At 42.3% G+C, this 26,570-nt stretch overlaps 3 protein-coding genes across 5 annotated transcripts in view; 2 read left to right on the forward strand and 1 right to left on the reverse strand.

Annotated features, from left to right (window-relative positions):
• The window catches only part of asap2b (ArfGAP with SH3 domain, ankyrin repeat and PH domain 2b), a 31,849-nt gene extending 25,356 nt beyond the window's left edge, over positions 1-6,493 (forward strand). The window contains exons 18-27 of the mRNA XM_008397115.3: positions 918-1,003; positions 1,075-1,190; positions 2,074-2,141; positions 2,755-2,862; positions 2,940-3,273; positions 3,357-3,594; positions 4,189-4,247; positions 4,905-4,963; positions 5,055-5,174; positions 5,685-6,493. Coding sequence (XP_008395337.2) covers positions 918-1,003; positions 1,075-1,190; positions 2,074-2,141; positions 2,755-2,862; positions 2,940-3,273; positions 3,357-3,594; positions 4,189-4,247; positions 4,905-4,963; positions 5,055-5,174; positions 5,685-5,759 — 1,263 coding nt within the window. The 3' untranslated portion in view covers positions 5,760-6,493. The remainder of the gene's footprint in view (positions 1-917; positions 1,004-1,074; positions 1,191-2,073; positions 2,142-2,754; positions 2,863-2,939; positions 3,274-3,356; positions 3,595-4,188; positions 4,248-4,904; positions 4,964-5,054; positions 5,175-5,684) is intronic.
• Positions 6,494-9,246: 2,753 nt separating this feature from the next.
• On the forward strand, positions 9,247-16,011 carry cpsf3 (cleavage and polyadenylation specific factor 3). The gene is made up of 18 exons (XM_008397116.2): positions 9,247-9,431; positions 9,847-9,910; positions 9,984-10,081; positions 10,178-10,306; positions 10,793-10,970; positions 11,070-11,159; positions 11,548-11,698; positions 11,778-11,953; positions 12,031-12,189; positions 12,507-12,653; positions 12,729-12,881; positions 12,959-13,067; positions 13,691-13,789; positions 13,940-14,034; positions 14,768-14,855; positions 14,939-15,002; positions 15,082-15,178; positions 15,817-16,011. Exons 1-18 carry the CDS (start codon positions 9,361-9,363, stop codon positions 15,904-15,906), a joined length of 2,058 nt encoding a protein of 685 aa, XP_008395338.1. The 5' UTR covers positions 9,247-9,360; the 3' UTR covers positions 15,907-16,011.
• A 517-nt stretch (positions 16,012-16,528) lies between these two features.
• Positions 16,529-26,268, reverse strand: adam17b (ADAM metallopeptidase domain 17b). 3 transcript variants are annotated; one of them, XM_081602734.1, is made up of 18 exons: positions 25,911-26,268; positions 25,229-25,361; positions 25,011-25,144; positions 24,711-24,799; positions 24,464-24,638; positions 23,545-23,675; positions 23,384-23,470; positions 23,200-23,310; positions 22,769-22,913; positions 22,599-22,675; positions 22,372-22,524; positions 21,916-22,115; positions 21,742-21,845; positions 21,361-21,495; positions 20,893-21,023; positions 20,236-20,403; positions 20,096-20,152; positions 16,529-18,745 (listed from the first exon to the last, which is right to left on the reverse strand). In XM_081602734.1, the coding sequence occupies exons 1-18, from the start codon at positions 26,008-26,010 to the stop codon at positions 18,365-18,367; spliced, it is 2,511 nt and encodes an 836-aa protein (XP_081458860.1). In that variant the 5' UTR covers positions 26,011-26,268; the 3' UTR covers positions 16,529-18,364. The 3 variants fall into 3 exon arrangements, with proteins under 3 accessions (XP_081458860.1, XP_008395339.1, XP_008395342.1); XM_008397117.3 differs by having other exon boundaries at positions 22,599-22,690; positions 25,911-26,260; XM_008397120.3 differs by lacking the exon at positions 20,236-20,403 and having other exon boundaries at positions 22,599-22,690; positions 25,911-26,264.
• Between the last annotated feature and the right edge of the window lie 302 nt (positions 26,269-26,570).

The raw sequence follows: 26,570 nt of genomic DNA on the forward strand, positions 1-26,570 counted from the left end.
TAAAATGCAGCATATTGTTACTCTGTGTTGTTGAAATGCAGCATATTGTTACTTTGTGTTGTTAAAATGCAGCGTATTGTTACTCTGTGTTGTTGAAATGCAGCGTATTGTTACTCTGTGTTGTTAAAATGCAGCATATTGTTACTCTGTGTTGTTGAAATGCAGCGTATTGTTACTCTGTGTTGTTAAAATGCAGCGTATTGTTACTCTGTGTTGTTGAAATGCAGCGTATTGTTACTCTGTGTTGTTGAAATGCAGCATATTGTTACTCTGTGTTGTTAAAATGCAGCGTATTGTTACTCTGTGTTGTTAAAATGCAGCGTATTGTTACTCTGTGTTGTTAAAATGCAGCGTATTGTTACTGTGTGTTGTTAAAATGCAGCGTATTGTTACTGTGTGTTGTTAAAATGCAGCGTATTGTTACTCTGTGTTGTTAAAATGCAGCGTATTGTTACTCTGTGTTGTTAAAATGCAGCGTATTGTTACTCTGTGTTGTTAAAATGCAGCGTATTGTTACTCTGTGTTGTTAAAATGCAGCGTATTGTTACTCTGTGTTGTTAAAATGCAGCGTATTGTTACTCTGTGTTGTTAAAATGCAGCGTATTGTTACTCTGTGTTGTTGAAATGCAGCGTATTGTTACTCTGTGTTGTTCAAATGCAGCGTATTGTTACTCTGTGTTGTTAAAATGCAGCGTATTGTTACTGTGTGTTGTTAAAATGCAGCGTATTGTTACTCTGTGTTGTTAAAATGCAGCGTATTGTTACTGTGTGTTGTTAAAATGCAGCGTATTGTTACTATGTTGTTAAAATGCAGCGTATTGTTACTATGTTGTTAAAATGCAGCGTATTGTTACTATGTTGTTAAAATGCAGCGTATTGTTTTCTGTGTGTTTCACTGCTGTGTTTGTGTCCGTCAGGAAAACGGAGAGACGGTGCTCCACCTGGCCGTCAGAGTGGTGGACAGAAACTCTCTCCACATCGTCGACTTCCTCGCTCAGAACAGGTAACAGCTGGCCGACTGACGGACCCTCTCGGCTGCGTCCGTGACCTCTGACCTCTCTGACTGTGTTTCAGTGGCAACCTGGACAAGCAGACGGCCAGAGGAAGCACAGCGCTGCACTACTGCTGCCTGACGGGAAACAGCGAGTGTCTGAAGCTGCTGCTCAGGGGGAAAGCTTCAGTTTCCATCAGTAAGACTCAAACGGCTCATTTTACTGTTTATCAAACTGAAAATATGACTTCTGCTTATGGAAATGTGGAGGAATCAACTTCAGGAGTCATTTCTGGTTTACAAACTTTGCAGCTTCAGGTTTTGAGCTGAGAGGCTTCATTGGTTTAGTCTAATCAGTTGGCCGAAAGCTGCAGTAAAGAGACAGATGCATCACTTTGCATCAAAATGTTCATCCTTTCTTAAAAGCAGGAGCAGAAAGAAGCTGAAAAACAGCAACTCAGTCAGAATGTGATGATCAGAAAGTCAGAGAAACTGTGAATGTTCTCGTTCCACATAAATATCATCATTTGCTCATTTTAAACATAATAAAAAATGGATTTAAAAAGCAGAAAAATGCATGAAATTCCTTTAAAATTGTAAGGTTTTCATCTTTTTGTGATTTCAGTTCACATATTGTTCACAATAAACTAATTTGTTGCTTTCCTCTTGTTAACATGTCTTAAAGACAAAAGGTTTATTCTTATATATTTATGTTTTCCCAAAACGCTGCAATTATCGTGTAGAAATGTTTCTTATGAACTTTGACTTTATTTACTGTGTACCGTAATTTGCTTATTTAAAAGTTTTGTTTCATAAATGCTTTTTTCTGGTGTTAAAATCTAAATGAAAAGTTATTTTCTGATTAATTTTGAAAGACAGACTCAAGTCTGCAACAAGAAAACCAGTGCTAGAGCGAATCTTTCAGGGTTTTTAGAGGCTCTGAAAAGTTACACAAAACCGTTTTTCACTGGAGCTCATGTCTTATTACAAACAGAGGAATCAAAGCTGCTTGTAGCTGATGATTCCTGTCAGAATAAACCGAAAAATTGATTCTAAATGAACGACTGAATGTGTCTCCACAGCAAACGAAGCAGGAGAAACGCCTCTGGACATCGCTAAACGCCTGGGACACTCTCAGTGCAAAGAGCTGGTGAGATTTTACTGGTTCAACAAATTATATACTGGTTTTACATCCTGGTTCCCAAAGGTCGGCTCAGGATCCTGCTAGGAATCCAACTTGGTCTGCATTCTGTTTTAAAGTTGTGGCGGCAAATTAAAAACCTTTTTTTTTATTTCAAATTTAAATTTTCTCAGTTAAAAATTATCTAAAATGAATCAGTCTTTCCACATTATATGTGAAACTTCCCGGTAATCATATTTTCCAGATATTATGGTTGTCCAGTAGTGTTTCGGACTTTGATGATTTTGTAAAACTCTGCAGAATTGAAAGTTTTGCAACTTAAATTTCACTAAAATCTGATTGATGTAACTGAAACTGCCCCTTTAAGAGGTACTAAAGGACTTGAATTGAAATTTATTTGGAAAACAGTCTTAAAAGTGATAAACAAGAAGCAAACCAGTCCATTGGTTTGCTTGGTATCAGACCAACATCTTGGTGTCATGATTTTCCTGAACAGCACCAAGTCATTACTGACTCTCAGGAGTTCATACAGAAATATCAGATCTGTCTTATTTTTATGTAGATTTTTCTCGAGCATTCTGGGTAATGTCTCATTTACATCTCATCACGCTTCGTATTCCAGCTGACTGAGGCTCAGACGGGGAAGTTTAACGTCCACGTTCACGTCGAGTACGAGTGGCGTCTCCAACACGATGAGCTGGATGAGAGCGAGGACGAGTTGGAGGACAAGGTCGGCCATCTTAACACGCCGCCGGAGTCTCCTGTTCGGGATTCAGGATGTTAACGCCCTTTGGGATTTGTTTGCAGCCCATCCTGAAAACACCCCGACGTGACGACCGTCCGGTCAGCTGCATCGTTCCCGGCGCCATGCAGTCCAACCTTTCGGCATTGGCGCATGACATCGCTTTCAAAGCCAAGCAAAGGCCTCCCATCCCAAGCTCTATGATCAGCAATGAGACATACGGCACAATGATGGAGGGGGCCCTGCCGCCGCTGGGGCCGACCCCGCCGCTGCCCCCCAGGGGCCCGCACCGAGGACCGGGTGTCGGTAAACCGGCTGCAGTAGAAACAGTAGGAAGACAGCGTTCATCCTCTGACCCCTCTAACCCTCCGAACTCTGATTCAAACTCCTCCATGTATGGTGAGTCTCTCGTCAGTTGTGTTCACCATCTTTGATTCAAGCAAATGAAGAGAAATTTGACCTGTTCCATGTTCCTCTCCCAGTGCTCCCAGTTGTCCCTCCTCCTCCTCCAGTTGCTCCTCCTTCATTTAGGAGATCCGGCAGGTTCGATGCAAAGAACGTGTCAGCCAAAAACACGCCGCTGCCTCCTATACCTCCTCCACCAGCTGGACGTCCACCGGGACCACCGCTCACATCGCCGCCCCACTACAAACCTCAACCTCCGACCCCGCCTCTGGACCGGCACCAGCCCAGCAGACCGCCAGGAACCGTATCACCCAAGTATGAGATACGATCCACTGTTTGGTTCTAGTTTGAAGCAAATTGTAAGTTGACGTCAGAGAATAAACTGACTTGAACATGTTGAGCTGGTCTAAAAGCAGAGAGACTCTTCTTGAAGTTGTTTCTCAAACACCTGAGACTTGACTTGGAAAGACGGACGTAAGACTAGACTGTAATTTATTCAAAGATGTGGGAATTGACCTTTACTTGGCCCACAAAGATTCGACTTGGTCTTCCCCCCAAAGACTTGAGTCCAGACTACGATATGCCTGTCAAAGCCTTGTGACTTGACTGAGACTAGGGATAAAACGCTTTAGATTTGACCTGGACTTTTCCATAGACTTGACACTCTACTTGGACTTGGACTTGCCTATTAAAGAACTTTGATGAAAACCTCTTGTAACCATGTCTGGTTCTGGTTTACTGCGAATATAAATGCTAATACCAGTACTAGGATTGTTGCCACTAAATTCTGGTCTGCATTTTTATGTAGAATCAGTACTGGTCAGAACTGGTCTTACTGGGCAGAACTTGAATTAATCTAGGCTGAAAAGTAAAGACTGGAAGTGATGACTTTGTTTTTATTGGTTTCAGGTTAGAGAAGCAGGCTCCTCAAAGACCTCCAGTCAGAACTGCATCTGTGAACAAACCAGGTAATGAAACACCTCTTTGTTTTTCAGTTACATTAAGACCAACAGCCTTGGATTTACAAGGTCCTGCTTCGCCCCTTAGAGAGTCCAGACCCCCTGGGGTATGGACTCACTCAGACCCTGAGAGATCTGCTTTCTTTTAAGTCCTGGAAGTTGTGAGGTTTGTCTCCAGAGATCAACCCTGATTGATCTCAGATGTGGAGAATTATGAAACCAGGTCAACATCTCAAAGTAATTGTTCAGGATCCAAGGATGTCAGAACATTGGCTTGTCCGTCTATCCTCCGTCCGTTCTCCCAAACACCCAGAACTCAATCTCTTTAGAGACCTTAACTTCCTGCTCTTCCTTTGAACCAGGAAGGAAGATGAAATTACCCAATGACCCAATGAGGCATTGACTCATTGGGTCATTGGCCCAATGACCCATTGAGTCAATGCCAATCATTGGCATTGACTCAATGGGTCATTGCCTGATTGACGCAATGCCAAACAGGCAATTCCTCCAATTCCTCATTTTGGTCACATCGGGTGTCATAAGACGGCCTAGTAAACAGGCGTATCTCATGAAGTGTGCAGGCAGTTTACCTCCTGTAGCATTAGAGGGTTTAGCTCATCTTTCTTGGCTATTAATTCACCAACAACCTTTCCTTCTCCTTTCTAGGTGTTCCGCCTCCCGGAAGTCCGGCTCCTCCTACACCTAAACCCAGAACCACCGTCTCTGTGAGTCCACAGACCTTCCAGAGGTGAAATCATTTGTGGTGTTTGAACCTCAGTGTGAACTTTGTCCTGGCTGGTCTCTGTGGTTCTGTAGAAGCCAAAGCCAAAGAGGGTGAAGGCCATCTATGACTGCTCAGCCGACAATACAGACGAGCTGACATTCAAAGAAGGGGAGGTGATCGTGGTGGAAGGGGAGGAGGACAGCGAGTGGTGGGTGAGTGTCCAGAAAAGGAAACGCACCAAGAAACGGAGGAAAATCCGCAACTTGACATGTCAAGATGCTGAACAAGGTTGATCCAAATGAGAATCCTACGCGGCTCTTCAGTTTGTTTGATTTTGTTCATTGGTCTTTAAACTCATTTCACTGTTGTCAATTAAAGATTTGTTTCTGAGGAAAAGCAAAGAAACACTTTAACACATTCAATGTATGAAATTACTCTTCAGATGCAATGTTCTTACAAACTTATTTTAGCTTGGTTAGAATTATCAAAATTATTTATATTTACTAAATGCCAGAAAACCAAGAACTGAGCCTGGGGGTACACCACGGTGAATTTTTCTTATCTATTTTTTGCCACTTTCAACATATTTTAAGGTTTACAAGCAATGATTTTTAAGTCTACTCTATACTATTTGTCTTCATTTACTGTTTTTCTTGCTAGTTTTGCTTTTCTTCTGATTTCTTAATGATGTTTCCGTAACCGGCGTTTGCTTTGTGTTTCAGATTGGTCACATTGAAGGAGAGCCGAACAGAAAGGGAGCGTTTCCCGTCACCTTTGTTCACTTTATCACTGAGTGATCAGTCCTGTAAAGGGTCAACGTTCTCCACCAGAGGTCCGACTGGACGTAACCAGGAAAAAAACCCAAACTGGATCTTAACCGACCCTCTGGCTTCATGTCGGACCTGATGTGTAATATCTGAAACTTAGAAAGGTTTATCTTATCCAACGCGCTGAACGCTGCAGGACAATTGTTTGCATCTTTAAATTATGTTTGTGCCTCGTTTAAACTTTTAAAAATGTATTTTTAAATCAGCTTGAGTCCTGGGAATATTTGTGAATCGTTTAAAATGAAAGTTGTGGAGCTTCAGCATGGAGGCAGACGGCAGGATCGCTGCGTTTACACGCATCTTCACTGTAAATATGGAGACCTGGGCGCATTACGTCGGCTGAATATGCAACGCATCTGCAGGTATTCCAAATTTTAAAAATCAAGAGTTCAGCAAATGTAACTGTTGATGATCATTAGAGCTGAACACCAATGAAAACACACTCATTGGCTGAAAATAAGCTGGTATTGTTCGACGGCTGGAAGATGATCTCAAACAGACCGATGAAATTAGTCTTCTTCATCGAAGTCGATCCTGTATCTTAATGCTTCAGGTCAAAAAAAGTGGAAAAGATGTAAAATATTAATAATTTCTCCACAGAAAAACCGGTGGTGAGATTCATCAATAGGGTCAAGAAGGGCGAAACAGGAAATGGCTGTTAGATTTTGTTGTTTCCTCTCTTCAATAAAGACACTTTGATGTAACTGGGGATTCAGTTTTGTTTTGTTTTGCTACATTGCTGGTGAATTTCCTTCTCATGAAAACACATTTTGAGCCGTTAGTGGAGCAAACATCTGATTGTCAGAGTCAAAATCAGATGAGCACAAAACTGAATCTGATTAGTTTGGCAAATCAAACTTGAAAGAACAATTTCTGTCAAAGTAATTTAGAGACATTTTTACTCGGAACTGAATAAGTAAAGTTTAATGTCTGGTCCTGAGCTCTGGAACTAGCGTCTGGTTGACTTCTTTAAAACATGATTGTTTTCTGCTGCTTTTCAGTATAGAGGAAAAAAAACTTTTTAAAAAAATGACCTAACCGCTTCTCTTTTTGAATTTTGCATGTATCTGAATTTTGTTTCAAAATCTGTGGATTTGGGTCATTGCTCGAATGGTGCTAGTCAAATAAATTTGTTTGCATAAAACCTGCCAAAAATTGACTTTCAGATATTGTCAAGACTTGAATGCAGCACATCAAATGTTCATATTTTATATTTTTTTTATTGAAGTATTTATTTTCCTATTCAACTTCTGACTTCCTTGTATAAACAGATTTTTTTTTGCTACAGTTTTTGGATTATATAATATACTGTCCTCAAGAAAGTAGGCTATAATTTTCTTTTTTGTAATTATGAAACAATTATTTCTCTGTGTGTGTGTGTGTGTGTGTGTGTGTGTGTGTGTGTGTGTGTGTGTGTGTGTGTGTGTGTGTGTGTGTGTGTGTGTGTGTGTGTGTGCGTACATGTGTGTTTCTAAGTGCCTCGCTTTTGGATTTCCTGGAACTTTCCTTAGAACAGGTGTAAAATTCTCATTTATTGGTTTATTACTGGGCTGCACAGTGGCACAGTTGGTAGAGCTGCTGCCTTGCAGCAAGAAGGTTCTGGGTTCAATTTCCAGCCCCAGTCTCCCTGCATGGAGTCTCCATGTTCTCCCTGTGCATGGTGGGTTTTCTCCAGGTACTCTGGTTTCCTCCCACAGTCCAACAACATGACTGTCAGGTTAATTGACCTCTACAAATTGTCCCTAGGTGTGTGTGTGCATGGTTGTGTGTCTCTGTGTTGCCCTGCGACAGACTGGCAACCTGTCCAGGTAACCTCACCCGGCACGCCAGCTGGAGAGGCAGCAGCAACCCCCCCAAACCCACCAAGGGACAAGGGTGTAAGAAAATGGATGGATGGTTTATTACTGGAGTGGGAAAAGATCAAACTTAAGACAACTGTTGTGTTTTCCAGTCCACAGTTGCATTCTAAAGCCACTTTTAAAGCATATGTTTTCAAAGAATAAATATGTGGACATAAAACGTCATTTTTTCATTTTATTCAAGGTTATATCAATAGCACACTCAGATTCTGTCTGTTATTGGAGACACTTCTGTGTTTAGTGAAATACCTAAACCGTGCTTCTACTCAACAGCTTTCATTTTAATTTTGAAATGGTTTTTAAAGAGACTTCAGACGCGAACTAGAAAGTGTGCATTTCCTATGAAAATGCAAGAGTGAATGCTGAATGTTCAATGATGAACGCTTTTGGTGAAAATGGCATAAGCGTTTGAAGCCAACTGCTGAAGACTTACAGAAAGGTAAGAAATAGTCCATGCAGTGTGAGAAACCCAGGAAAAAGCCACAATTAGCTAAAAAGCTCAAACTAGCTAAAATACTAGTGATAGCAAATAGCCTTCCACTAATATGCTGGGTTACAGTAATATATTCCATGAAATGTAATAAAAACTAATGTAAAACTTAAAATTTGAAAAGGACAGAAACGTTCCCCTATTCCTTCTGATAAAAATGGTGTGTGAATGAAATCTATAGCTTTAATGGTTGCTGAGATATCAACATTTGATTATGCATATTGAGTTTGAAAAAACATTAGCATATGAGCACTTTTAAGATCATGTAAGTTTTTCTTAAATCCATAAAAGCTCATCATTACTAGAGAAGGGTGCTAGTAACGCCAAGGTCACAGGTTCAATCCCCATACTGGCTAATTAAAACATTTCAGACAATCAACACTTCAAAAATAAAATCAACACTTCAGAATGAAAACTGGTTCAAAAATAAAATCAATTCTTCAAAATAAAAGACAGCTGGAAAATAAACCTTGATTTTGAAAAACACTAGAATATCAGAACTTTGGTTAAGATCATCTAAGTTCTTAGTAAATTGATGAAAACTCAACAGTATGAGTGGTTGGTTAGCTCAGCTGGTTAGAAGGTGGTGCTAATACCACCAAGGTCATGGGTTTGATTCCCACACTGGCCAATTCCTATCTAATATCTTTCAGAAAATCAACACATAAAAAGGCTGCAGTATCAAATATTATGAATGTTGATTTTGAAAAACATCAGAGCACTTTTCTTAAATCTTCGTTGTTAAGACTTAAGTTTTCTTAAGTCGATGGAAACTCAACAACATGTTTGGCCGGTTAGATCAGCTGGTCGGATCGTGGTGCTGGTAACACCAAGGTCATAGGTTCAAACCCCACACTGGCCAATTGAAGCGTAAAGTCTATCGATCAACACTTCAAAATAAAAAAGGGATTGAAAATAAAATCAACATTTCAAAATATGTATAAAAATGCTGGACAATAAATTCAACAGTATTATTAAGTGTTTTGAGTAAGATTGCATGAATTTTAAGGTTTAGTGTTTATAAAGTGTCACACATTAAGAATACAACAACAAATTCAAATCTATGGTCGGGCTTTATTTTGGGAACTGGAGAAGCTAGAAGTTGTACATACCGGACTGATTAGAGAAGGGACCGGAAGTGTTGCCGTGCTCAAGTGTGAAAGTAGCGGAGTGATGAATTTATTTGCTTGTTAAACGTCTTGTTTAGTTTATTACAGTAAACATGGCGGCGAAACGTAAAGCGGACGCGACGGTTCCTGCGGAGGAGAGCGACCAGCTGCTGATCCGCCCGCTGTGAGTTGAAATCGGACATTTTTATCCACGAGTCCTTGGCTTGTACACCAAACTCCATTCACAAAACACAACTTTTCGGAATTTATCGCATATATGTTCCCAAACACATTATATACTGGTTTTATAAATAATAATAAGGATAATCTTTTCAATTCGGTGACAAGTAAAAGTTTGTTGATTATATTTTAGTAGCCTTTACACACAAATGTGTCCTTTTTTCATAATACTTTGAAATCTTTCCCCGCTTCCCGTTTAATTGTAACTTGTTTAATACCATTCTTTGACTGTATGTAATTCAAACTGAAGACTATAAAGTCAGATTTTTTTTGTTTCTAAAGCGATATATATATATATATATATATATATATATAAAATCTGGATGAAAGTTATGGTTTCATGGTGCGTTTATGTGCAGAGGAGCCGGTCAGGAAGTTGGACGATCCTGCATAATTCTGGAGTTCAAAGGCAGAAAAATCATGGTAAGTCTGTTTTTCTTGTTATTTCCCGGACAAACTGAAAACCCCAGATTGTAAAACATCTGTTTACCTCCAGCTGGACTGTGGGATCCATCCTGGTCTGGAGGGGATGGACGCTCTGCCCTACATCGACCTGATCGACCCTGCTGAGATCGACCTGCTGCTAATCAGCCAGTGAGTTCAGGAAACCAGCAAACTCTTCTCAGATCTGCAGTAGCGGTGATGTGGATGGGAGATTAGCCATATTGCTACAGCTCTGTCCTCTTTCAGCTTCCACCTGGACCACTGTGGAGCGCTTCCCTGGTTCCTGCAGAAGACCAGCTTTAAGGGACGTACTTTCATGACACACGCCACCAAGGCCATCTACCGCTGGCTGCTGTCCGACTACGTCAAAGTCAGGTGAGTTCAGGGGCTATCATATAGAAATAACTTGAAATAAGTAAATATACCATTAAATGACTAAACAAATATGTAATATAATTTTAAATAATGCAATTAAGTACGTTTTTTATGGAAGAAAATTGTTTGAAAATATGTAATATTATTAATATTTCACTCCATATTTTATTATATTTTTGGTGAGGTCATACACTGAAACGTTTGGGAATCTCAGAACTATTTACCTGCTTTCTGTTGGGGTGGGGCGCAGGGGATGCTAATTTTTTGCATTTTAATTGTTCGGGGGACCAAAGTTGAGTCATGCCCAGGGCACCATTCCTACTAGGACCACCACTGTTTATGTGGACAAACTCGGGCAGTAAAGTGGATTCTGGTTCTTCTAATGGAAATTTAGCATAAAATGAAAGAAAAAGTTTTGGTGGATATTAATCTGGAGGTCTTCTGATCTGACTAAAATAATGATCAGATTGTTTTCCTCTCTCTCAGTAACATCTCAGCAGATGACATGCTGTACACCGAGACGGACCTGGAGGACAGCATGGAGAAGATCGAAACCATCAACTTCCATGAGGTGAAAGAAGTGGCAGGCATCAAGTTCTGGTGTTACCATGCCGGCCACGTTCTGGGCGCCGCCATGTTCATGATCGAGATCGCCGGCGTCAAGGTCCGTCTATAAAAAAATTAAAAGCTGGAGTGAATATGAAGCACTCTGACTAATAGGAGCAGAGATTTTCCTTCTCTAAGTGTTTGTGTTTTGGTGCAGCTGCTGTACACCGGAGACTTCTCCCGGCAGGAGGACAGACACCTGATGGCGGCGGAGATCCCCAGCGTGAAGCCAGATATCCTCATCACAGTGAGTCACCAGACTGAAGCAGCTCCCCTGCAACCCGCCACCAATTAAACTGTTTAAAACCATTTTGAAGCTGTTTTATTTAATCTGTGCCACATTATAGTCCCCCCTAGTGTTGAATGTAGTCCAAAGCTCTGTTAATGATAACTTATATTTTGGTTTTTTGTCACACAAATCGTCATTATAACTAGTAATGAGTCTTTAACATCCTTGTGGAGGAGTTTCGAATGTGGCTGTTTGATTCAGGGATTTTAGATAATTTTCTGTGCAGAAAAAAGGTGAAGCTTCAGGTAGTTTCAGTGACTAACCTGAAACTACCTGAGAATATCTAGAGGCATCATGAAAATGTACCAGAACATTTGAGATGCGCTGACATGTTGTTGTGCGACAGGAGTCGACGTACGGGACCCACATCCATGAGAAACGGGAGGAGAGAGAGGCCCGCTTCTGCAACACGGTGCACGACATCGTGAACCGCGAGGGCCGCTGCCTGATCCCCGTGTTCGCCTTGGGACGAGCCCAGGAGCTGCTGCTCATCCTGGGTGAGTCCGGCTCCATTGCATCCTCTTACCGGACGGCGGTTCTGTAAGTCTGATCGATCTGGATCTGTGTTTGACCCAGATGAGTACTGGCAGAACCACCCGGAGCTCCACGACATTCCCATCTACTACGCCTCGTCTCTGGCCAGGAAGTGCATGGCCGTCTACCAGACCTACATCAACGCCATGAACGACAAGATCCGCAAGGCCATCAACGTCAACAACCCCTTCGTCTTCAAGCACATCAGCAACCTGAAGGTCACTGAGCGCGCTCAGTACGGCGTCCAGCTGCGGCTCGACCAATCACTGATTGTGTTTGCGTCTTTTGTTTTCAGAGCATGGATCATTTTGACGACATCGGCCCCAGCGTGGTGATGGCGTCGCCTGGCATGATGCAGAGCGGACTCTCCAGAGAGCTGTTTGAGAGCTGGTGCACCGACAGAAGGAACGGCGTCATCATCGCCGGGTACTGCGTGGAGGGAACGCTGGCCAAGGTGATCCAGACCCTGAACACAGATCTAGATTCTCGCATCCACCTGAATAATGTGTAGTTGCGCCACTGCCTGCTATTATCAGTTAGCGGCTGTTGGCAGCATTATGTCCACTGAGGTTCAGTTATGCTGTTTTTAATCCACATCAGAGCTCAGATAAAACTCACTGGTTGTAAAGACTCACTGACTTCAGACCTGCTCACCAAATTAGATGTATAATCAGGTCAAAGGTTTGGCCAAACCAGGAGCTGGTGGTGCAACAGCTCCCTCTTGTGGTGGCTATATGTTGTCATGTCTGACAAAGTGCTGTTGTGTCGCAGCACATCATGACTGAACCTGAGGAGATCACCACCATGTCGGGTCAGAAGCTTCCTCTGAAGATGTCTGTGGACTACATCTCCTTCTCGGCTCACACCGACTACCAGCAGACCAGCGAGTTCATCAGAGCTCTCAAACCTCCCCACGTGGTAATCCGGGCTCCCCGCTCCGTCCAGATCCGAGTCGGGATCAAAACACCGACTGGTCTTCGTTTGGTCCTGCAGATTCTGGTCCACGGCGAGCAGAACGAGATGGCCCGCCTGAAGGCGGCTCTGATCCGGGAGTACGAGGACAATGACGAGGTCCACATCGAGGTCCACAACCCGAGGAACACCGAGGCCGTAACGCTCACCTTCAGAGGAGAGAAGCTGGCGAAGGTCCGTCTCGGCGTGTTTGCGAACACACAATGCAATCCGATGGCGTTTTTTTTAACTCCCAGCATGCCCTGCTGCAGGTGATGGGCGCGCTCGCAGACAAGAAGTGCGCTCAGGGCCAGAGGGTCTCTGGGATCCTGGTCAAGAGGAACTTTAACTACCACATCATGACCCCAACTGACCTCTCCAGTAAGTTACTGTCCAGTCCAATCACAGAGCTGATGCTGCATTCAAGTTGCTCTCAAAACTGGGATTTCAGACTTCCCAGTTGGAAAAATCAACTGGAACGCCCTCCGAAGTCGGATTTCCTACTGGGAAATGAAGAGCAACCCCGACTACTCCAGTTACGATTTGTACGGCCGGTTTGACTTTTCAAAATGGCCGCTCCTCACATCAACAGTAGTAAGATGTGGGCGGGGTTTCACCTGGTGTACCTTCAGCAGTAAGATGTGGGCGGGGTTTCACCTGGTGTACCTTCAGCCTGGCAGGCCACCAGGCTTTACTTTGATCCCCGCCAGGCTAAGCATTGTTTTATTTATTTAATTCTTCTTTAGTGTTTGTTTCAGGCTTTATAGTTGGTGGTTAGTTACTGTTAACCTTTTGTGAACTGAACTTTGAACTAGTTCTTGTTGACTTTGAACTGCCACAGTACTGAACAAACTTTAACTTTTGAGAACGTAAATGCAAACAGCTGGTGTTAAGATGTCAGTAGTACTTCCTGTTCCTTCAGTTTTAGTTGTTCCTGCGGTTCTGTGTCCCTGAATGCATCGCGCCGTGGTGTGTTCATGTTGCTTGGTTCCCTCTCTGTCCAGACTACACGGATCTGTCCGTCGGCATGGTGACCCAGACTCAGGCCATCCCGTTCACCGGACCCATCTCCCTGCTGGTGAGCCAGCTGAGGAACCTGGCAGGTAAACAGAAACTCACCTGAGGTTCTATTCCAGCCTCTTGTAGGGAATTACTCTGCTTCTTTTCTGACTGACAAACATGTTGTCCATGCTTTATACCTGCTTTACTCAGACTGAGGAGGCTAAACCTCACCTGCGGTGTTTTCTGTGCAGGTGATGTGCACCAGGTGGAGAAGGCAGAGAAAATCACAGTGAAGATCTTTGAAAGCATCACGCTGGTTCATGAAGCCGGCATGGTGCTGCTGGAGGTCAGATGGCTAACTTTGTGATGAATACAAACATTTTGTGTTTTAAAGGCTTAAATTTTAATTTGAAGGTCTAAAACATACTTGGTAATATAAAACCTAAGATTGTAATTTTGATTAAAAAAAGAAAAGAAAAGAAAATATGTTATAATTTGGGAATCACTTTACACATTGATATCTGCAGTCAAAATATACAAAAGCAATAAAAATATGGAATGCCAGAAGAGCCAAAAATGGCAATCAGTTTCAGACTACAAAAAATAAAATTGCTTTTTATTATTTATCTTTGGTTAACATATGCTTTACTTGCATTTTTAAAAATAAGTCTGGTAAGGAAATACAGGAAATTGTTCAACAATTGTTCATGTATATAAGGAATTATAAATCAATATAATAAATAATGTGTTAAATATGAATTTGAACATTTTTTTTGAAGTATAAAGTTTTTTTCTGCGTATTAAATCAACTAATTTAGTTTTATCTTCATGCTTACTTGCTTATATGAAAAAACAAATATTTACATTAAAAACACTATTTTTATATTAGTTTCAAATTAGCATTTGAAACCAACATTACTTACATTTAGTAGCTAATGTAACTAAATGTACATTAGTTACATTTCTCTAACTAATGCAACATGAAGTTTAATTATTATTTTACAGGTTTCTTTACATCTAAAGGTTTTTCTCTGACAGTGCAGCTGCTTGTTTATGTCAAACGTCCGTTTCCTCCTCAGTGGGTCGCCAACCCGCTCAACGACATGTACGCAGACGCCGTCGCCACTGTGGTTCTGGAGGTCCAGTCCAATCCCAGCGCCCAGAAGTGTCAGTAAACACAACACGACCGCCTGCAGGGGGCGCTCTGGGACTCGACTGGAGCCTCTGACCTTTGTTTGCTTGTTTTTCAGTCCTGGACAGGAAGGAGGCCTTCGACATGGAGGTGTTTGTGGAGCGTCTGGAGCTCATGATGCAGTGAGTCCACACAAACCGCTGTTTTCAAAATAAAAGCCTGACAACCGGAGCAGCAACCTGATCGCTTTGTGTGTTGCAGTGACATGTTCGGGGACGACTGCGTGAATTTCAAAGACAGCAGGAATTTGTTTGTGACGGTGGACGGCGCCACGGCAACAATCGACCCGGAGACGAGAGTGAGTACAAAGAAAGGGGGCGGAGTCGATGTTTCAATACAGCAGCGCCCTCTTCAGGCTGAGAAGATTTCTGTTTCCTTAAACAAAAGGAGAAAAAATACGGAATGCCAGAAGTGCCAATAAATACATCTGCTTTTTATTACTTCTCCTGGTTAACATATTAAGTCCATACACTCTAAAAAAATTTCTTAGTCGATATCTTTATATAAAATCTACTTTTTTGAACTTTACAACATGTTATTCCCTCATCAAAAATATTCCTGCAGTGTCGCCTTGATTCTTTTGTGCATGTTTGAGATTTTTTTAAAATCTCCATGGCAACGTAGCTCCGTCTTCAAGGACACAGCTCCCCCACCCACACTCAGCTCCTTCAGACTAGCCAGCAGCAATTAGCAAACAGCTGGTGGATCCGCTGAGCTCATTATAGGAGCTGCTGCTCAGAGCAACGCTGGTGAAAACTTTGTTAAAGGGTTAAAGAGGCGCCATGTTGTGATGACTTCCTGAAGGCGGAGCTTCAGAGTCAGTTTTTAAAAAAGAGGTCCAATTTGGAGGCGTTCAATTTTGTAGTCAAATTTATTTTAAGTCATATTTGATTTAATATATCAGCGTTTTTGTAACAACTGAATTTAATCCTGCAGGCGGTGACGTGTCTGGACGACGAGCCTCTGAGGGAAATGATTGAAGTCGCCGTCCAACGACTCTTTGAGGCCCTCACGCCCGTCTTCTGACAGGCCACGCCCCCTTATTCCAGCAGATTTTTTTTTTTACAACACAGCTGTTGTCAGATGTCCGTAACGATTGTTTTTGTACAAAATAAAACAAATTTTGCGAGATTTCTCCAACTAGTCCTACTTTTCTTACAGGAAATTCAGTGTTTAGTTTGACAATTTTTGAAAATAAATCTCATTAATTCCTGTTATTTAAATTTGTTCTGGAACAGGTATATCTTATTAACTAGATTTTTTATTTAAAATGACCTGTTAGATTTCCATAAATGTATTTTTCTTCCAGATTGTCCAGCTCTGACTGTAATCGAGGTGATTATACGACTGAAAGCAATAATATTTATCCATTGGAGGAAACTTACAAAGGTTTCAGACCACATACAAATATTTATACTCATTTCATTATTTTTAATCAACATATTTCTAAAGTGTGTGAAAATACACCTGACATGTATGTGTGTTAGGATTTGTTCTGTTAATTTTTAACACTTTTTTGCATATTTGCCGCAGTTTGCTATTTTTTTCTAATTTTATTTAAACCAAACTCTTGAGCTGAATAAATGTAGATTTTAAAGCTTTTCTATTCATTTCCAAGCTTTTTTGTAAAATGAAAACATGCAGAATGTTTTCTGAACAGTAGTTTTTATTTTTCATGTAAAAGCTGCAGTTTTTGAACATTTAAACAAAAGTAAACATTAAAACAACAGACACAACATCCCAAAAATACTGACAGAGGTGGTTTTAACACTTTAACAGATATTTAAGACAATAAAACAAAATTACAACATTTTATTTTCACCAAAACTGTAAAGTTTGGTCTAATTCTTTGGTTTTAATTTGGATCTGTACAATCTTTTTGTTTCAAACTCAACAGTTTACAGCATATTTAAAAATATCAACCATCTTTAAATTGCTTTCTAAAGTTTTACTGCATTTTATGATTTTTTTTTCTCTAAAGTGAGTTTAATTCGCTTTAAAGAAATACAAACTTTAAAAATCACGAATAAAAAGCACCATCCTGTTAAAGAAAACTTTAACTTTAGTCCCACAAACTGTTTTAAATCTTGTAAAAATAAATATTTTCTGTAAAATATCTCGCAAAACTGTATGAAAATGCTGAATTTTTTTTTCTTTCACATTCATCATGAAAATTAGAAAATATGAATTTTGCAAATGGACTCTTATTTTGAAGAATATTGTTGAGGCGATTTTGAAAGTTTAAAGAAAAAACCTTCACATTTTTTATTTATGAATCTTAGATTTTCTGGTTCAAATTAATTTTGGATCCATTGCTGACATGTAAAGTCAGTAAAATTTAAACATTTTTTTGGTTATTTTTTTTAGATTAGTGTGGTTAAGCGCTAAGCATTATGGGGATTATTAGTCATATTTCTTTTTAAATGATTTAGATAAGAGTAGCTACTTATATCTTTGAGGTTTTTAGTTTTTGTCATAAGTTTCAATGTTTCATTATGTCGACATAAAGCCTCTCGCTTGCTTTTCTTCCCAACAGACTATTCCTGAAGGTCATTTTGTTGTAATTTAGTATTTAATGAAACACTGAATTCATTATCTTGAGATGATGAAACAAGTCATAGCAGTTTGGTTTATGATTTATTTCATTATCTTTAGCCAAATCTTGTGTAAACTTGAACTGCTGCAGTAAGAAGATAAAATCCATCTCTGCTGTTATAACATCTCTTATTTTTAACATAATTTGAGCTCATTTTGTTTTACAAAAATCATGAAAGTTGACACCTGTTTTGGTCTCATTTTGATAACCAGAATCAGAGAAATATGAGACAAAATAAGTTTTATTTCTGTAAGAATCAAGTTACTGTCTTCCTTACCTCAGTTATTTAGAATGAAATTAAAGACTGCTGCCATTTTGTTTTTACAAACTATGTCAGACTTTTATACGATGGAAAATTCATTCTGATAAGAATCAAAACACAAATGTAATTTTAGCTCACTTTCACGTCTCTCATACTGAGAGGTTTTAAATTTCAGCGGATCCTGGTTTTAAACCCCATCAGGACTTTGTCGTTTTTATTGGAACTGATGACTGGTTGAAATCTTTGCGCTATAATTGTGAAAATATTGGATCTTGAGGCAGAAAAGCAGAGTGGGAAGATGTTAGCATTGTGATGAGATCAGAAAAAAATGGATTTTTATATCAAATAATTAAAAATGATAAAATTTCAATGTATTCTTTCAACCACTGAAGTGCAAAGTTAAAAGTTGTACCTTTTTAGAAGGGAAAATGAGTGACGAACAGAAAAAAGATCAGAAAATTATTTTTAAAATAAACAGGTTATAAATCAGAGAAATATGAGACAAAATAAATTGTCTCATTGAATTGAAAATGGCTTCAGTGTGTTACCTGAGACAGCTGGAGGTGAGTTCAGGGATCAGCTTTAAGGAACAGATGAGGGGCAACAGCGCCCCCTGGCAGCGTCTCTCAGCACTGAGTCTCCTTGCTGTCGATCTGATGTTGCCTCTGAAGTCTGAACAGCTTCGACTTGTCGCTGCGTCTCATCGGGTTTCTCTCTGTCAGGTCCTCAAATGAACGGCGAGTAGCTCCAGCTGGGCGCCCGAACGCCTCATGCAGCTCCTCCTCGTCCAGGTGGGAGTCCAGGCTGGGGTTCTCCAAGATGGTGGCCATGTGGGGCGCATCCAGAGGCGGGGATGTGTGGCTCGAGGCGGGGGCGGCGCTGAAGACCGGCGGGGTGCTGGCAAGCTGCGGGCTGATCGGTGGGAGCCGCACAGGGGCGGGCGGGAAGTTTAGAGGCTTGAAGATCCGGACAGAAGCAGAATCAAGGCTGCTCAGGAGCTCGGCATTCTGGGAAAGAAAAGGACAGTCAGTGTGGTGATGACTAGACTGGAACCTGCTGTCAACCTTCAATTATCTGAAAGTAAACAGAAGGAATTCAAAGGACAGTGGTCCGGCACCGCTAGCTAAAACGTTAGTTATGCAAACCCCAAGTCATTAACATTAGTTCCACTGACGCTAAAGTGCTACCAGCATGGTATTTAGTAGAAAACACTGCTAACATTGCTAGCATTGTTAAATTCAACCACAATTCAACCATGTTGCTACTGTTCATGCTAAACATTTCCAAAGTTGGCTCAAGAACTAAGTGGAAAATTAGCTCCACTATTAGCAGAAGTGTGCCCACCACTGCAAAAGTATTTGTAAAGTATTTCTTTCTAAAGGATCTGTTCAGCCAAATACCTCCCCAATCTGAAGTTTAACATAGACGAAGCTGCAACACCTTAAGAAACTTCTTTGGTTGTTTTCTCTGACGTTCCTGTGGCTTCTGCAGCTGTAAGGCTCTTCGACCAAATCTCAGTGAAACCTGACCAAACAGTCCATTGAAACGCCTCAAACTAAAGCAGGGTTTATCTTTACCCTGAAGGGATCACCAAGTCTGAAGCTGATTAAAAACCTTGGCTCAGAGTTAGTAAGAGCTTCCTCTGACACTTTCAGCCCCTTCTCCATTGTGAAGTCTCACTGTAGCTGTTTATTCTCCGGTTTGAGTTTAGCCTCTGTTAGCAGCATGTTCCTCAGTATGTGGGTGTGAAAAAAGGCAGGAACATGTAGGGGAAGCTGTGGTTGACACTCAGATGACGTCATGTTGTGCATCTACTCTTGAGGCCAGTTTCTCAGAAATCTCTTGGTACATTTGCACGTTGTTGATTGTCCCGTTGAGTTGAAGGTATGCATGCTCTTCTGCCACAACTGATGAAAAGGTTGGACCTCAAGGAAGTGATTTGCAGCTACTACAGTCTCATCATAGGTTGAAAATGGTGGTTAAGATGTTGTTGATGTAAATCCACTGGTCAATCAACAAATGCAGGCTGCTGCCAATAAAATTTCTTGGCTTCAAGCTAAATTTGACTTGTACCATTGGGTGGAAGTGGTTCCAAATTGGAGATGTTGGCTGTAAAGAGGATGGCAGAAATGCCAATTACAGGCAACTGCAGCTGGTGAGCAGGAGTTTCTGACCTTCAACTAATGCTGACTGGATTCTCCTAAGGCAAAGGTTAACCAAACGCCAGTGATTATCAGTTTATGTCTTGCCAAAGAACAATGCCATCATCAACCAGACTGTTTATTGATCTATTAAGCTGTTGCACCTCATCCCTACATGCTGTTATCTGCGGCATGGCTGAGGAAGCTCATACTCACGCTGGAGAAGAATAGAGACTTGGTGGTCTCTTCATACTGTCTATCCATCTTCTTGTCCTGGAAGTACAGAAAGCAGATCAAAGTTACGGCTTTCAGGGAGAAAAAATCCCAGAGAGGCATCTGTGAGGGGTGACACCGACCACACAGTGGACCAGGATGCTGAAAGGAACCCAGAAGAGGAGCGAGAACGCCACCACCGAGCCCACGATGTTATCAGCCAGGAACTTTCTGAACGTGTTGATGTCGAGTTTATCGATGAAGTCCCACAGACGTTCCACCACATCCTGCACCTGCTTCATGCACTTCCCCTGTACAGACAGGAATGGCTCGTTCAGTTTAAGCCTTTATGGTTGATCTGAAGCCTTAAGGGTCCCCAACTCTTTGCTTTGTGTTCAGGGGGATTCAGTAGATACCTTTTCCATTTTGGGCTTCTGGTTGTTGAGGTTGAGGAACAATCATGAGGTTAAACCAACGGGGACTCTTTCAGGTCCAGTTTGATGTGTGGCTGTAACTCCTGTTTCTAACCCAGTGATCATCCTTCCCTTCATCTCTGAATGGCCACTAGAACTAAGACTCATAGAAAACCAGGGCCCTTCTTTATCTTCCTAAAGGAACATTGGTTAGACCAGCTACAGACCTTCGAGTCAGACTGAAAGTACCCCTTTTGGCCCTATGGTTTTGGTAACTTGCACTACTTATAGCGGTCATCCAGACCGTAAGCAAGGAACTCTTCTTCTTGTTGTTTCAACTATGATGGTGCATTGCCGACACTAAATGGTCATGAGGGTTTGACTCACCGCTCCGTCGCAGAAGCCCACGGTGCAAGGTTTGCCTTTCCGCAAATACACAAAGTCGCCTATCACGTCGACGAAGGGGCTGCAGACTCCGTTGCTCCCCCGGCAGCAGACTTTACAGGACGAATTTGTTTCTGGGAAGAAACCAGAAAGTTCGGTTAGACCCGAAGGTTCACAAGGAAGACAACTTCAGCTTGGAGAAAAAACAAGTTAGTGTTTCTCACTTCTCATCAGAGAACCAGAACCGCTCTTGAACCCATGACACTCCCCATTAGGACCGCTCTCGAACCCATGACACGCTCCATTAGAACCGCTCTCGAACCCATGACACGCCCCATTAGAACCGCTCTCGAACCCATGACACGCCCCATTAGAACCGCTCTCGAACCCATGACACGCCCCATTAGAACCGCTCTCGAACCCATGACACTCCCCATTAGAACCGCTCTCGAACCCATGCAGCAGCGTTACCGTTGCAGGCGCAGGGCTCCAGCTTTTTGACCACCTGGCAGAAGGGAACACACTTTCCGCCACGGCATTCCCCGTTGTCCAGACACACCGTTCTATCCGGAGCGTTCTCCGGGGGAGGACACTCACTGCTGTTTCCTGTTGGCAAACAGAACTTTTTGTAATTTATGTATATGTTAAAATATTCTGAAAAAAAAATAAAAAATTTATACACATATATTTTTAAATAGTTTATATTTCAATTCGAAATATAGAGTGAAGTATTTTAAAAATAGATCCAGTTGGAAACTTTAAATGAATTCTTCCTTGTTTTGACTGTTAAAAGCAACAAGTGTCCAACAAAACATCTGTATTCCTATAGAAGAGGAAACCCTGAGTGCTGACCTGTGCAGTAGGAGTGGCCCTTGCAGGTGGCATCGATGGGCTCTTGGCAGACCTCGCCTCTCACCTGGAACCTGCAGTCTTTGCAGCAGGCGCTGTTCCTGTCACTGAACAAAGAAAGATGGCTGATCAGCCGTTCGGAGCGGCGTTGAACCCTCGACCTGGAGCGACTCAGACCTGCACTCTGCTCCGTCCTTCAGCCGGCAATCCTGGGTGCAGCAGCGGTCCGAGTTGAAGTGCAGCAACCCTGGGTCGCATTCCTCGCCTTGCTCCACCCGCGAGTTCCCGCACACGTTGACGTTCCTCTCCTTGAAGCAGGTCGCCGCTTTGGAGCGCAGCCGCTTCACGATGGACTGCTTGCTGCAGTTGGAGAAAAGCTGAAGGGGAAACGAACCGTCATGAAACTTTTTCTGGTTTACAATGGAAAAAACATGGCAACGCTTGCTAGCACTTTGTTGCATGATGGGATTGATGGATGGTTGCTTATATCATCCATCAATCCATGGTAGCATCGATCTCTTCTAGCATGGACTGTTGGATGGCTGCTAGCATATGTCTATCTATGTACCCTAGCATCCATCCATCCATCCATCCATGCTAGCATCTGTCCATCCATCTATAATATCTCGGCACCTTGTTGTTGACGTGGTCTCCGCTCACAGCGATGGGGTACATGACGTACTTCCCTCCCTGGTCCTCCCGTGGGGCGCAGTACGCCACGTTGTCCGGGTCATGCTCCGCTCCGAAGTTATGGCCCAGCTCGTGAGTCGTCACCAGGTCTGCTTCCTGTAGAGACAATCCATCAGTACAAAGCTACAAAAACTGAAAAGAAACCCTCAGAAAGGGCTTCTGGACTTCACCTTGGTCAGGATCGTTTTCCCGTAGTTCTTGGTACTGGTGAGGCCCGTGTTCAGATAGATGGATCCATGTTTGTTTGCTGTCGAAACACAAGCTGAACAGCAGGTTCATAAACACTACAGCGATGCTGACGGTAACCGTGACAACCTGCTGAGGAAACTTTGGCGCTTACGTTTGGAGCAGAGCCCTCCAGGAAAGTCTGGTTTGTTTGGCGCCACGTAGGCCAGGCCCAGGGTCCCCTCGTCGAAGTCCTGGTAGGTGAAGAGGTGGGCCAGGCAGACGTTGGAGGCATTCTCTGCAATGTCCACACTGAACTGCTGCAGGAGGTCAGACAGGAAATGGTCAACTCCAAAAAGAGTCAAACGCTGAAGGCTTAAATCCAGAGAGGAGCAAATGGGCTCAGAGCTGCGGCTAAATCGTTATTCTGATCAGGATGCTCTATTTATTTACACTCATTAAAACAGAGCATGTAAGCACTTCCATCCATGCTAACATCCATCCATCCAGCCATGTTAGCTTATTAAGCTACAGGTTCCGCTCAACATGGAGGACAAACAGCAGCCCGTTTCTCCCCTTCGGCTGCTGATGTTCAGCGTTTCTTACCTCCAGCAGCTTCTTGACGTCCCAGACGTCTTTTCCTGCCACTGGACTGCCCCTCATGTTGAAGTGACTTTCTCCAGGACCGACCTCAGTGGGAGACTTCTGAATGATAATCTGGCAGCAGAAACACAACATCTTCACACTTCGTCTTCACTGCAGCGACCAGCGGCAGCGGTCTCCTCCTCACCTGCTGGATCTGAACTCCGTAACCGCTGAACTCTTCGTCCCATGACGTGTTTCTGTAGATGTCGTCAACGCGGTCGATGAGCTCGATCTGCATAGAGAGGGATTTAGAGGTCAGATCACTAGAAGTGGGGAAAAGAAGCAACATGGAGGCTGTGAGCTAACCAGGTAGTTGATGGTGGTGCTCTCCTCCTCTCGGCCCATGTATCGGTAGAAGCGATGGTCTGCGACCAGCAGCATTGGACACGTGTTCTTCTTATGGTCGGTGACCTGGCGTTTCCCTCTGAACACCGACTCTGAGCAGACGAGATGGACAAATGGTGGGTTGTTTTACAAAAGAAATGTAATAATAACGTAATTTTTACTGTTTTTGGTCAGATTTCTGGAGTCTTTCCAGAGATTAATTTGGTTCTTTAAACAGGATTTAGTTGAGAAAGAAAAAAAGAGATGTTTTGAAAGGACATAAGTTTGAGAAATTTGTTGCTAATAGATTGGAATAATTATCCAGCATAAAACTACAACAAATTTTCCCAACGTGAAAATGTTGGAAAAAAATAGAATGTAGTAAAAATCTGTCAATGGAAGATAAACTGCTGTATTTTTTAGAATATAAGCCGCTACTTTTTCCCACACTTTGAAACATGCGGCTTATGTATGTACGTTTCCAGTTTTTTAAAAAACTTTGTGGGTGTGGCTTATAGTGAGGTACACCCACAGAGTCCGGTATAAATGAGTCAAAACGAGGGGGAGAAAATAGAGTGGTCCAACAACAGAACCTTGTGGTACTCCTTTACTGATTGGGTAGTCAAAAGAAATGGAGCGAGAAAACTGTGCTAAAAGAAGCATAAAGGCCAAGAGAACAATTTCACAGATACTTCATCATTCTGTAAAATCATGGCTGAATTTATGCAAATGGAGGTGATTTTGGAATATATTTACAAATATTTAATTGGAGATTGACCAGAAATGTATCTTTTCATTTTATTTTTCTTAAAAATCATCATACATCAACGAGAGAAAATGAAATAGTTGAACATCCTAAAACAGAAACTCTCGGTCCGACTTGTTTTGACGTTCTACCAACCTTCTTCATCGCCCTTCGTCGCCATCCTGACCCCCTCCGGTAGAAGGTGAGCGGATTCGGACGCCACGTATCCGCAGACTGAGGGCTGCTGCAGCCGGCTGATGTTCCTGATGTCCTCCGACCGGTAGATCAGGAGGCGGCCATCGGGGGGCGCTGACGTGAACCGCCACAGAGGCTAGAGAGGAATGAGACATTTTAAAGTGACTCCATGTTGATTCACTAGGAATCGAGTTTCTTTGCTCTTTACCTCGATGTTGTACTCCGCCTCGTCCGTCAGGATGTGAGCTGAGAACTCGTGGTCGTCGATATGAGCCTGAACACGAGAGTTTTCCTCCCCTGGAAGAGAGAAAACACAAATATAAAGCAACTCCCTGCTCATTCTTATCATAGTCGACCAAACATTCATCTAAAGCCTCATTTTCTAAATTCTTTGCCTGGTTTTCAGGGACGTCTGATCCGTCAAGACTTCTCCAAGGATTCTCATAAACCCAGCAGTTTTTAAAGGACTGAGGTGAATCTGACTCTGAAACCCTGAAGAACACCTTACCGATGACGTGTCCGGTGAAGTAGTTGTGTCTGTTGACCGGGAAGCTTCGTCTCTGTCCATCCTCGTCCTCAACAATGGCCTTGAAATCCTCCGTAAAGATCTCGTTGTTGGTTCTCAGGTAAAGCCTGAAGTTCCTGGAATCAGCAGGAAGAAGGAAAGGGGGAGTTTATATTTTGAACGATCAGCTCAGAGGAATAGGTGAAATTTTGGGGTCCAACCTCTGCAGGGCGTTGAAGCTCAGCAGCTTCTCCACGTGTGCCTCGGTTTGGACGTCCCGGCGGCGGACGGAGTGGGTCTGCAGGCTGGAGAATGGAAGAACGTCGAAGTTGTCCAGCATGGACCGCAGAGGTTCTGCAGAGGAAGGACAAAACAAAATGTTTAAAACCAACTAATGGGTCAGGTCCAGGGAAAACACTGATTAATATCTAATTGACAACAAAAACACACAAGTAATAAAAAATGTTTTTTTGTATAATTTGATAAATTTGGCCACTGAGGTGCTAAAACTAATTCTAGATTGGTCAGACAACTTTCACTCAGGCCTCTGAGCAAAAACCAGAAGTTTGGTGAAAATGGGTTAAAATATTATTTAGAATTATTTTTTTCCACAAATAGAAAAATGAAGCTACATTAAAATTTTAAAAACGTCTTTAACTCTTCTTCAGTGGTATTTCTGAGGTACTACATGATATTATGAAAATTACATCTATAAATCAGCCTTGAGGCAGTGGTCTTAGTAATATCTGGACTCAAAATAAACTGATTTATTTGTTAGTTCAAGTTTTTCTGGCCCCCAGATCAATGGCCACCATTATGAACTTTTCTGGAATCGCCTCTGTCTCCCTGAATTAGCTTCAGTCAGGAGGTTTTCATATAAACCTCCATGTTTGGAGAACTTACCAAACTCCCGCTGCTGTTTATCTTCGGGTGGAGACACAGCAGCCTCTGTTCTGGAGAGAAAAACTGCAAAAAGTGTCAAAACAGCGAAGTTCGCTCCCATGTTGGACAGATTGACTGGTGGATGATCAGCAGCGGGACGGACTCAACGGAGGGAAAGGTCCCGAAAGGTCAGCCGCTGACCTCCGACTTTAAACACATTTTCTCTTAGAAACTAAAATATCCGCATCCAGATCGGATGAAGTCATTGTTTGTTACAGAAAGGCGCAGGGAAAACGACTCCAACTCCGCAGAACCAGGAAGACCGAGAGCCGATAAGGAAAGCTGGCGAGAAGCAAGGAGGCGGGGCGGAAGTAGGCTTCAGCCTGGCGGCTTCAAAATAAAAGCATGAAATCAACAGCAGTAATGGAAGCCACACTGAATCAACATTTAGGATGATTAAAAGCAAGAAGCTGAAGCTAGGACCTGTTTAAATTTAACTTAGTAAGTAACTATAATAACTTTAATATGCAAAGTCTTGAGTAATGCTTTGCGGACACCAAAACGAATTCATCAGAGTGGCTACAAACAACGGGGAAAAGAAGAAAATCACATTTTTAAAGTCTCTGTTTAACATATTTGCGCTCAGTTGGGTACATTACACAAAAAAAGTTTGACCCATTC

Source organism: Poecilia reticulata, chromosome 21 (genome assembly GCF_904066995.2).
Source record: "Poecilia reticulata chromosome 21, P_reticulata-male-v2, whole genome shotgun sequence".
NCBI classification, from domain to species: domain Eukaryota; kingdom Metazoa; phylum Chordata; class Actinopteri; order Cyprinodontiformes; family Poeciliidae; genus Poecilia; species Poecilia reticulata.